The sequence below is a fragment of the Ciconia boyciana genome, chromosome 7 (genome assembly GCF_034638445.1).
Source record: "Ciconia boyciana chromosome 7, ASM3463844v1, whole genome shotgun sequence".
NCBI classification, from domain to species: domain Eukaryota; kingdom Metazoa; phylum Chordata; class Aves; order Ciconiiformes; family Ciconiidae; genus Ciconia; species Ciconia boyciana.
This window is the reverse complement of record NC_132940.1, coordinates 52,325,297-52,336,262: the sequence shown is the minus strand read 5'-3', so window position 1 is coordinate 52,336,262 and position 10,966 is coordinate 52,325,297. Positions and strand designations below refer to the sequence as shown.

The 10,966-nt window shown below is 47.5% G+C and overlaps 2 protein-coding genes across 3 annotated transcripts; both read left to right on the top strand.

Moving 5' to 3' along the window:
• The first annotated feature begins 868 nt into the window (after window positions 1–868).
• On the top strand, window positions 869–3,530 carry PIGZ (phosphatidylinositol glycan anchor biosynthesis class Z). Its single transcript, XM_072867726.1, has 2 exons — window positions 869–1,059; window positions 1,770–3,530. The coding sequence occupies exons 1-2, from the start codon at window positions 942–944 to the stop codon at window positions 3,329–3,331; spliced, it is 1,680 nt and encodes a 559-aa protein (XP_072723827.1). The 5' UTR covers window positions 869–941; the 3' UTR covers window positions 3,332–3,530.
• A 2,644-nt stretch (window positions 3,531–6,174) lies between these two features.
• Window positions 6,175–10,604, top strand: LOC140654387 (uncharacterized). 2 transcript variants are annotated; one of them, XR_012043411.1, is made up of 5 exons: window positions 6,175–6,959; window positions 7,099–7,280; window positions 8,098–8,236; window positions 8,832–8,969; window positions 9,078–10,604. XR_012043411.1 is itself a non-coding variant. In XM_072867627.1 (4 exons), exons 1-4 carry the CDS (start codon window positions 6,243–6,245, stop codon window positions 8,901–8,903), a joined length of 1,110 nt encoding a protein of 369 aa, XP_072723728.1. In that variant the 5' UTR covers window positions 6,179–6,242; the 3' UTR covers window positions 8,904–10,604. The 2 variants fall into 2 exon arrangements, 1 of the variants encoding a protein (XP_072723728.1); XM_072867627.1 differs by having other exon boundaries at window positions 6,179–6,959; window positions 8,832–10,604.
• The last annotated feature ends 362 nt before the right edge of the window (window positions 10,605–10,966 follow it).

The following is a 10,966-nucleotide window of genomic DNA, read 5'->3' as shown; positions in this document are numbered from 1 at the left end:
TTGATGTATTGGATACATATCCCTCCATACATACTCCATAGATACATGTGTGCATTTCTGCCACATTTGGGTCCTTTCTAGCTTGCAGCGTGGCTTTTTAAATAGGATATATCGCTAGATCTCCAAGTCCTTTGGTTTTGTGAGGCTGTTAGTGTCGTTGTTACCCCGCCGTTATCAGGCATTGCTCCATTCCTTAGAGGGCCTGTGAAGGAGCCTACATCCTCCTTGTTTTCTTGCATCGCTTGTATGAATGTTTGGATTCATCACCTCTGTCCTTTCATGGAATGATTTTGTTTGTAGGCAGCAATTGAACAATAATTTCACGTTCACATTTTCTTCCTACAGTGAATTATCTTTGTGAATACAACACTACAGAAAATCAGTTTTTTAAAAAAAAATATTATTCTCACACTTGCTTAGTATAAAAAAGGAAGGGCGGCAATGACACCTTCCCTGCTGTGTCTCAGTTGCAGAATTGCTGTTACATGCTCTTGCCATGAGCGATTACGTGCATATGTGTGTGTAAATATATGCGCACACACACGAGGGCTGGAGGCAGTGCAAGCCGGTCTGCCTGGTAACGGCACCCTGCCCTCAAGGCCCAGGCTGCTACTAGCCTTCACAGGAGAAGACAGAAAAGGCAGTGTTCTAAGTCTCTTCTTGGCAAACTGTCCCCCAGAGGCGGTGGTTGCCGATTTCCTTACCTCCGCGCCGCTCGTGGTTGTGGATCCGTTCTGAGGTGATGCACGACGCGTTTCACGTGGCTGCCGAGCGCTGCCCGGGGCCGGGCGGAGGGGGCGGGGCCCGCCGGGCCGCAGTCCCGCCGGGCGGAGGGCGCTGCGCATGCGCGGCAGGTTCCCGCTGCGGCGCCTCGGCCGGCGGCGCGCGCCTCCTGGCGGCGCGGGGGTGGGAGCCGGTTCGGCGGCGGAGCCGGTGCCGGCATGTGGGCCCAGGGGCTGTGGGCGCTGCTGGCCGCGCTGCGGGCGGGCTGGTGCCTGCTGCCGCAGGCCGGCTACCTGCACCCCGACGAGTTCTTCCAGTCGCCCGAGGTGATGGCAGGTAAGGCGGCGGGCGCTGCCGGGAGGGGCGGGGCTGGGGCGGGGTGGCCCCGCGGTGCCGGCATGCCCGGCGGGGCGCTGGGCCCGGCCGCGGCCCCTCGGCGGGCAGCGGCGGGAGCGCTCCCCGCGGCGTGCGAGAGCGACGGTCCCGTCCGCTCCGGTCCGGTCCGCCCGGGGTGGAGAGGCGCCGAGGGGTGCATCCCCACAGCGCGGGTTCCGCGGGGGATGCAAAGCTGTGCCGCGCAACGTGCAGGCGCGTCTCTCGTACGCCGTCGTTCTGAGGTGCAGCCTTCCTCCCGCGCTGCGCGTTACAACGGGGCGTTTGCACGGAAAATGGAACGGAGCAACCCGCTTTGCGCTCCCTTTGTGTTACAAAGCGGTTCTTGCAAGCGAGGGATGGGCAGTTCTGGGTGGCTGTGCTTCTGCCGTGTGCCCTCCGTGCCAAGTGGTGCCTGGGACTGTATCACCATAACGCACTTCTTTTTTTTCTTGAAGCTTTGTAGAGATTAACGGTGTAGTCCTGAAAATTTCCATATTGACAGCAGTCTCAAAAGTTTAGGGACTGCTCTGCATCGTGATGCCTCTTACACTAAGTTACAACTTCGTATAAGTCATGTATCGTGTATACTATTGTGCATCCCTAATACTGAATTACTGAATAAAATATATTATGTGTGTATGTATTTTTTTTCTTTTTTTCGTCCTTTATAGGAGATATTTTAAACCTACAGGTCTATTATCCTTGGGAGTTCCTTTCCAGCTCTCCTTGCAGAACAGTTGTTTTCCCATTAATGACATCTGGAGTTACCTACTGGGTGATCAAGTCTTTGCAGCAGCTGGACATATGTTCAAGTTGCATCAACAGCTACACCCTTCTTGTATCACCTCGCCTTCTCTTTACGATGTTTTCTTTCATACTCGACTATAGTGTTTATCGATTAGCTCCTTTCTGGGCAGCGGATCCGTGGAAAGCACTGGTACTTCTTGCTGGATCGTATGTCACTCTGGTGTTTTATACAAGAACATTTACCAACACACTTGAAGGACTTCTCTTTGCTCTTCTGATGGTATTGGTTTCCTCAAGAAAGTCTGATGGCAGCTTAGCAGAGCCTACAAGCAGCCCTCTCATAGGTATTATAATGACCGCTGGGTTTTTCAACAGGCCAACCTTCTTGGCATTTGCTCTAATGCCCCTGCTTTACTGGGCAGGTTTAATTGTTGACTCTCAAAAGAGCATTAAAACTGTCATAAACCACTTTTTGAAGCTTGTCCTATGTGCATGTTTTACTGCCATTGTTTTTGTAACGGCCGACACCTTCTATTTTACCTCCATGGGCTTAGACAACCTCTACAGCATTAAAAAGAGCAACCTGTTTGATGTAATAGGTCAATTAAATGAGAAAATGATAGTAACTCCTTTCAATTTTCTCAGCTATAATCTTAATCCTCATAATCTTGCATTGCATGGAAGTCACCCACGAGTTACACATTTTACAGTCAATGGAATAATGCTCTTTGGGATCTTACATATTCTGGCCATCAGTGCTGGTTTTAAAATGTTAAAGAAATATATCCATCAATTAATACGGGTCAAATCATATTACCATGGGTCACCTGGGCTATTAGTGCATTCTGAGGGCAGTCCAACATTACTGCTGTTTTATTTTGTTCCTTTGGCATTTCTCTCCCTGTTCAGTCACCAAGAACCTCGGTTTCTCATTCCTCTCATCCTGCCATTAGTCCTGTTCAGCACATCACAGAATAGAGCTGTGAAGTGGAAACACGTCATTATTATTTTCAATGTTCTCGGGGCTTTGCTGTTTGGGTGCTTACACCAGGGAGGACTGATACCATGTTTGTTTCACCTGGAGCAACTCATGCATTCTCCGGAGTCCTCAAACCACCCAAGACACTATACTCTACTCTTTGCTCACACCTACATGCCTCCTAGGTCTCTGCTTAATATCAAGAAGAGAGACTCGCATGTAGAAGTCATTGATATGGCTGGGTCTGAAGAAGAAACCCTCTGCCAAACAGTAGAGCAGCGAGCAAACAATTTTACCTGCAATGACTGTCACGTTTTTGTTATAATCCCTGGTACAGTCAGGGCCACAATTACCAAATGTGGTGTCTCGTTCAAGAACGAGACTTTGATATTTCCACACTTATCAATGGAAGACCCACCACAAATACCCTTCCTATTCAGTGGAAATTGGAGAAGTCAGTTAGGACTATACATCCTTCAGCTAGACGGAGATCAGCAGAGCCTTTAGATTTTAGGAGAACAATGTTTTAGTTTTTCACTTCACTTGGGCACTGCCCAAAGGTGCTGCGAGACCTTCCTCTTCACAGACCCACCTTCAGCACAAGCAGTGGCACTGGGAGCTCACCTGAGTCTCTTTATTCCCTTTCTTCACGCTCTTACACTCACCCATATAGCCAGTTCTGGATAGAACCTGCTTAAAATTTGAATTGTTCAGACCCTGTGGTGTTTCATATGAACTTGTGTAATTTTCCTGATGAGAGAGGATGAAATCAGAGCCCACCAAAACTGTGATTCAAGCTTAGCTCTTTCCATGTGAGATTTATTTTTGAAAGTTCTTATACTCTCTGACAGAGTTTTTGTGGATTGTGTGGTTTTTACTGATAATAGGCATTAACTCAGCTGCTGAAGAGAGGTTACAGGACTAGACAAAAGCTGGTCTGACTCAATAAGGTTTTCTTTTTATGCTCTTAAAAATTCAGAGCCTCCTCTCAGTTATGAGGCCAGACTGCAGTCACGATATAGGCACCTGCACTGCAATAATTGTCTTGGGTGGTTCTGTCTTGAAAAATCCCCAGTGTTGATCTGACAGAATCTGATTTAGAACATGGAAGATGCTTCAGTGTAAGTACTTGTGCTAAACCCTAAAATCCAGGCTCTGCCTGTTTAGTGTTTCTTGCCACAGTTCTATTCTTGTGGACGTGCTACATATGTATTACATACAGCAGCTTGAGAATGCTGCATTTTGATGGAGTTAAGCCCATCTGTTGTTCAGCCACTGCAAACGGGGCAGTCCTTCCCTTGTGCACTCCCACTGCACATCTCGCAGCTTTCATCGCTCTGTCGTGGCTCTAGCACCGGCAATGGTGCACAGCAGGCCCTGCGGTGAGCTGGTTCAAGCTGTGCAGATGGAAAACAGGTAACTCGGAGGGATTTGATCCTTTGTATGCGTTTGACCAGATGGATCTCTGAACCGGCTTACCGCAGGGTTAGAGATCCACCAGTTCTGCTGCAGGGGAGCGTGTGAGGATCCAAGGGAGGAGCTGCATCCCCTGCGCCCTCCTCCCCGTTCAGTAACTGCTCCCCATTAAATCTGCTTAGTGAGAATGACAGATCACATCCTGGCTCTCTGTTGGAGAGCAGTCTGATTTTAAAGCAGGATACACATAACTCTGAGCTTCAGCTGAGAATGATGTGTATGCTTAATAGTATAGCACAACTAACAATTTTCACTTTTGCCTGTGTGAACTTCTGGATCCAAAACATCCTGACACAGAGGGATGCACTAATTTGGCACATGCATTATATGTCAAGCCTTTCTCTATGAAACGAATCTGACACTTGAATTCTTTCTGCTTATAAAGGCAGTAATGCTTTTTGCAGTTCTTCATCCACACAGCTTTACATAAGGTCTTATGAGCCAGTTTTTCAACAGAGGCAATATAGGTTGATGCCAGGCTCTCAAGGGAAGCTAGGAAAAATCCCTATGTGAAGGATTTGCCTGTATCTTCCACATTAAACGTATGATCTGGATTTCTAAGGAACATAGCTCTTGCTCTCTTGTAAAGCATTTTGCGTTAAGTCTCCCCTACATGTTCATCCCACATCCTTCATTATTGACAAGCCTGTAAATTAAAAGTGCACGTTTTGGGGGGAGATAGGAAAGGGGATGCATGTATGTTTGTACGGATGACTCATGAAGTAGTGGAAGCAGTTATGAAAGCAGCATGACACCAAATGCATTTTCCAAGTTAATTTCCTTTTTGTTCTCTTACATTGGGATGACAGCCATGTGCTAGAGCTGGTATTTCATGTCCTGCTTACTGTTTTCAGCTTTCTTAAACAGCTTCTTTTAAATTTTGATAATTATTTTAATATGATCTCTGGCAATCTCAGCGGGGTAGATCTTGAAACTCTTCAGGGATGCGATGGAGCACCATTCCCATGGCACGATGACTTCGCTACCGCTGCACAGGTAACCTGTGATAGAGCCAGGAAGAGAACCTGGACTACGAATACTAATTCGGACTGAAAATACACTGCTTTTGTCTCACCAGCTAGACCTTCATCATTGACACCACAGATGCAGTTTTTCCCTCCATGCACACCTAAGTCTTTGTTGGTGGGAGGTTTAATTTTACCAGCAATGCTAGAAACTTTATCTCAGGTAATCTGCAAGGTTCTTTTCATCTGGGGTGATACAAAGAATGGAAATCATCCTCCCTAGTTAACTAAGCATCTAGTCAGCCGGACTAAATAGCGAAACACACTATGAAGGAGGGTTAACTACTTTAGTCTCCTATGTTGTTAGATACAGCAACTTAAGTAAGCCAGCCCAGTGCATCACATACAATGGATACATCTTTTTCCATATTTATAGTTAGGATGGCTCTATTGGTCATTTTTTTTTCCCTAAGCCCTTCTTGCTATCATAGACTTGAGGTGTGCTTTTACCTACCTGTAAAATGGGCCATTATTCTGTCCATCACCATCATCATCGACATTTAAGCTCTTTTTGTACCCAAGTTGCAATATAAATGTAGAATATTACTGTTGTATGGACAGAAATTGTTAAAGGAACTCCAGTGAGAAATTTGTTTTTATTTCAAGTTTTTTATCAAGCACTTAAAGTGACAATCTTGACAGTATTCTGGACGATGTTTAATGTGAGTCTGCCTTCTGCCTGTTACTGAGTACTGTGGAAAGTGTAAACTGACTTTGAAATGAAAATCCATCATACCAATAAGCAGCATGCTTCACGTTTTCATGCTTGGACTCAGGAACCGCTCCTGGCTGTACGCTATGGAAAGGCAGCGTTAAGTCCGCAGCTCGCGATCCGCGTTACGCAGGCGGGGTAACGCTGGGGTCCTCCGTGGCTGGCTCTGCACGCCAGTGCACCCTGCCCGGTTCAGGAGAGGCCGATGGGGTCCGGCTGTCACCAGGAGCCCGGCCCCAAGGCCCCGGGGCCCGTTCACCCGCCGGCTCTAACGCACCCGTCCTCCTGCGCTTGGCGCAGGGAAGCGGCCGCGGTTTCCTCCTCCTCCCCGGCGGGATCCTGCACCGGATGCGGCTCCGCAGCTGCCTCTCGCTCGGCGCGGCAGTCAGGGCGCGGCTCCGGGGCGGCCGCCCCGGCCCGGCCCGCGCCCGCGGGGCCACGGCCAGCCCCGCGCCCGGGCGCCGTCCTTGAGCTCCCCGAGGAAGGCGTCTCGCAGGCGGAGCAGGCGGGGGCCCAGGTCCCGCGTCGCCTGGCGGGCGCCGAGCTGCCCGCGGGTGATGGCGGCGGCGGTGAGGCGGGCGGCGGCGCGGATGGGCCGCGACTCGGAGAGCTTCTCGATCAGCCGCGGGCTGCTGAGGAGCGCGAACAGCACCCGCCGCAGCACCATCCTGCGCCCGCTCTCGCGAGAGCCGCGCCCGCCCGCCCGCTCTCGCGAGGGCCGCGGCCCGCCTCCCCATTGGCTGCCCGCCCAGCGTCCGCAGGTCGCGTGCGCGCGGGGCTGCGGGGCGGGAAGCTGCGGCGGGGCGGCGGGCGGCCGTGGGGCGGCGGGGGTCGTGCCGCCATGTGCTCCGGGGGGACGCTGAGCGTCCTGCGCAGCGACTCCTACGCTGACCTCAGCCAGTACCGGGACCAGCACTTCCGGGTGAGCGGGGCGCCGTCGCTGCTGCTGCTGCTGCTGCTGCTGCTGCCGGGGGCGGGGGCCGGGCGGTCCGGCTGGCCCGGGCGGTCCGGCTGGCCCGGGCGCGGGCCCGCCGTGTGGTAACGCTGTCGTTGCCGCTCAGGGGACGCGGTACGACCAGGAGCGGCTGCTGAGGAAGAGCTGCACGCTGTACGTGGGGAACCTCTCGTTCTACACCACGGAGGAGCAGATCCACGAGCTCTTCGGCAAGAGCGGCGACATCAAGAAGGTCATCATGGGGCTGGACAAAGTGAAGAAGACCGCCTGCGGCTTCTGCTTCGTGGAGTATCCTTCTGCGGGCCCGGCCCTGCTGCCCCGCGGCCGCTGGAGCCGGGCGGGGGGAGCGGGCCCCGCGCTGCGGCGGCAGCTGGTTGTGCCGCCCGCAGGCCGCCGCAGCGGTGGGCAGGAGCGGTCAGGGCGTGGGTGAACTGAAATGCAGGCTCTGAGTCAGGGGAAAATTGTCCGAGGATAAAATTACTCGGTTGCTAAAGTGTCTGCGGGAGTCCTGGGCGAGAGAGGGCAAGCACAGGCTGCACGTCGAGTGGGGGTTATTAGGTTCCTTTCAGTCTGATACTTCAAGCCGGACACTTTTTACATAGTTGGCCTCTGCAGTAGAAGCATATTCTCAGTGCCCGAGTAAAGAGGTGTTTCTTCTCACACAAGCATACGCATAAAGTTTCTCTTGGTATCTTGCATCCCTGTCATGTGTTGACTTGATTACATGCACGTGTCTCTGAAGATTGTTCTGTTACTGGTTCCAGTGAACTCACCGAACTGGTGGAAGTTTGCAGCATGAGAAGAGCATGCATGGGGCTTCTCATTCTTTCTTTAGTAATAGAGCTTTATGCTTTTAAGAGTGAGCGAGGTTAAAGAACTTGATCCAATATATGCATTTTTAATATGCTTGAATTCCTGCACGTTGCTCTGTTTCAATAGCGGTTTTCTCAGCCCACATAGCTTCATAAAAGCAGTTGCTTTTGAAAGTAACCGAGCAGGAACTTGATTCAAGCAAATACTTGGTTTTGTAGCCCATTTGATATTGTTCTTTTTTCCATGTGTTGAAAGTAGAAGCCCATTTTTTTTTCATTAACCTATTCCTAAGGTATTATGCAAGAGGAGATGCTGAAAATGCAATGCGATACATCAATGGAACCAGACTTGATGATAGGATCATAAGGACAGACTGGGATGCAGGATTTAAGGAGGGTAGACAGTATGGTCGTGGAAGATCAGGGGGCCAGGTAGGTTGTTGTACAGTCTAGTTTTTAAGGGACCGGTGACATTGCCAAATTACTGCTTTTTGAATGAACACACTCAGAGCAACTTCAGAAATAGCAAGTTACAAATTATTGTTTAAAATAGCAATATATGTTAGTCCATAAGACATCTTATCAATGATGTTATCCACTAAGAATAAATAACTTTTTCATATATTTCACTGAAAGTACTTTTAGAAACTTCTTGGCTGCTTGGGGAGATAATGCTTATAAATAAGCCCAGAAAATATAAGGCTGTCAAGAACACAAAGGACAGCACTTAGCTTACCTAAAGTTGAGCAGGTAGCAGGTGCTTTTACTGCTGAAGCATGAGGCTAGGCATCCTCACTTTGGTTGCCTTGATTAAAGAGTCCCCCTGGACATTATTAAAAAGGAAGTTAGTTTATGCTGTATTCTGGGCTTCTGCATGATGCACTTTGCCTTCTGTTTTGTCAGTCAGCTCCTTGTGGCCACTTACATGTTGTGAACTCAGTTTGACTATGTTCTGGTGGTGTAACAGTTTTTGAGAAATTGTTTTTCTTTGTCTTTACTGGACTTCCCTTTTCTCCTCCTTTATAAGGTCCGAGATGAGTATCGGCAAGACTATGATGCTGGAAGAGGTGGCTATGGCAAAACTGTTCAATGCCAGTGACTAGTGAATGACTCACCAGCCTCACAGGAGAACTAAATCTGCATCGTAAATGTCACCAGGCACAAAGTAGGTCTGTTGCACACAAATTTATGTAGGTAGAAATTCACAGAAACTTACTATTTGTGTTCCTGTGATCACACAGTATGTTCAATATCTCTTCCGTTTTAATACCAGGATCCAAAGCATTGCAGAGTACGTTTACAGAGAGGACCTGAGAGCAAGGTTTTAAGCAGTAATATGCATGAGGCTTTGGTTTCTAAATGCTGCTGTAACTCTACTAAAAGGAGCAAAGGTTTAATGGTATGGTGCTTTTTTTCACTGGCAAAACTTGATTATTCTGTCACTGGGTTTTGTTTACATTGGTATCACAGGGTGGAGAGCGGCGATAAAGGAGGACTGGTATACGTTTCAGAGATGAAAGAAAAAGGCAAAGAGCCTGAAAAGGAAGTGGAATTTCTAGGGAAATTTTCCAATTTCTAGGGAAGGCTTAAAGTTGCAGATTTCTGGGGTTACTGGATTAGCATCCTTTTACACTGATGCTGTTCCTAGCACACACACATGAACGGCCACAATAAAACAAGTCAGATTGATGAGCCCAGGAATCATAAACTGAGAAGCAAGCTGAGCAGAGAGCAGAAAACAGACCCTTGCAGTTTTCTACGAAGTCCGATGTGATTGCGTGATTAAGAACCATTTTGCTTTGTGGGATACAGAGAACAGCAAGTGTAAGAATTACAATAGCAGTTATTTTCACAGCTGGAGTAGTAGTATTTTGCTCCTGTCTGGTAGCTCTCTACAGCCTTAATATCTGAGGAACAGTATCTTTCCTGTGCCTACAAGGGTGGCATGAAGCCAAGTTGTACAGTTACCCCCAAAAATGGGACATTTGAGGAACTGTATAATGAGAAAGTTTGTTCTCAAAATAGATTTTCTATTTGAGAAACCTGATTTCAGACAAAGGTACAAATAAAAAAGATGAGTTTTGGGAGGAGGCTTACTTTCTACTGAGCATGTGATAAGAATGGTAAAAGAGTTGCAGGACTGTATAGCTTTCCCCCCCACCTCCCCTCACCAGGTCCTATGAATACTGCTAGTTTATATGATGGGATTTTGATGTACTGCAGATATAGGAATAAAAATAATTAGTGCTCCCAAGATGAAATAATTTAAAAGGAACTGTTACAGGGCTTTGCGGTGTTTGGGGTTTTTTAATGGATTTCGGAGTTCTTTGGAAATGGCAATTCATAAAGTTCTGTCCAAATACGTTATTGTCCATGATTCCTTAAAAACCTTTAAAATACCAGGTATGTAAAAGCTGATCTTTACTCACTGAAGATATTGTTGGAAATCTTGATGTGTCTCTTGTGTACAGTTAGTCACAACTGTTACTGTAAATTGGAAATACAGTTAGGTAGAACAACTGCAATGACACTTTGCTTACTTAGGAAGCGAGGTTTTGGGTGGGCTTTGTTTTTTTTGGCACATTGAGTAATACTAGATTTTCAGGATCTGGTCTGGTGCAGGTGCTGGTCTGCAAATGACTTTGAACAAAGTTCTTTTTCTATAGAGTACATTTGCTTATGAGTTTACAGCCTGTAATCTGCTCTAGGAAACCTCTGAAGTTTATTTTTCATTGTATCAATTTTGTATAAAAAATTGTGTTACCAAAACTCTAAGTCACTTTCAAATAAAGCTGCAACATTAAAATGGTTGTTATTTATTTTTAACAGAATCAGTGAGAGAAAGGATCTATATTAAGACTCTTGTCCACATCCTTTATTCTAGTGTCTTTTAAGATGTAGAGAGTGAATATTCCTTCCCTTTGACTGGATTTTCAGTCTTGTTCAGTTCTTAACTGGATGCTGAAAGATGTTTGGTTAGTGCTCTTCTTTCTGGTACTTTTTGGATTACAGAACAGAAATTAAATTATTTACTGATATTGAAATGGATGTGAAAGTCCTTGGTGTGTAACAAGTAGTTTTCAAGGTGCACTTCCTTACAAAAATGAGGTTTAAAATTATTTTTTGTTTTAAGTGCTGCAAGACAGTCATTCTCAAATGAAA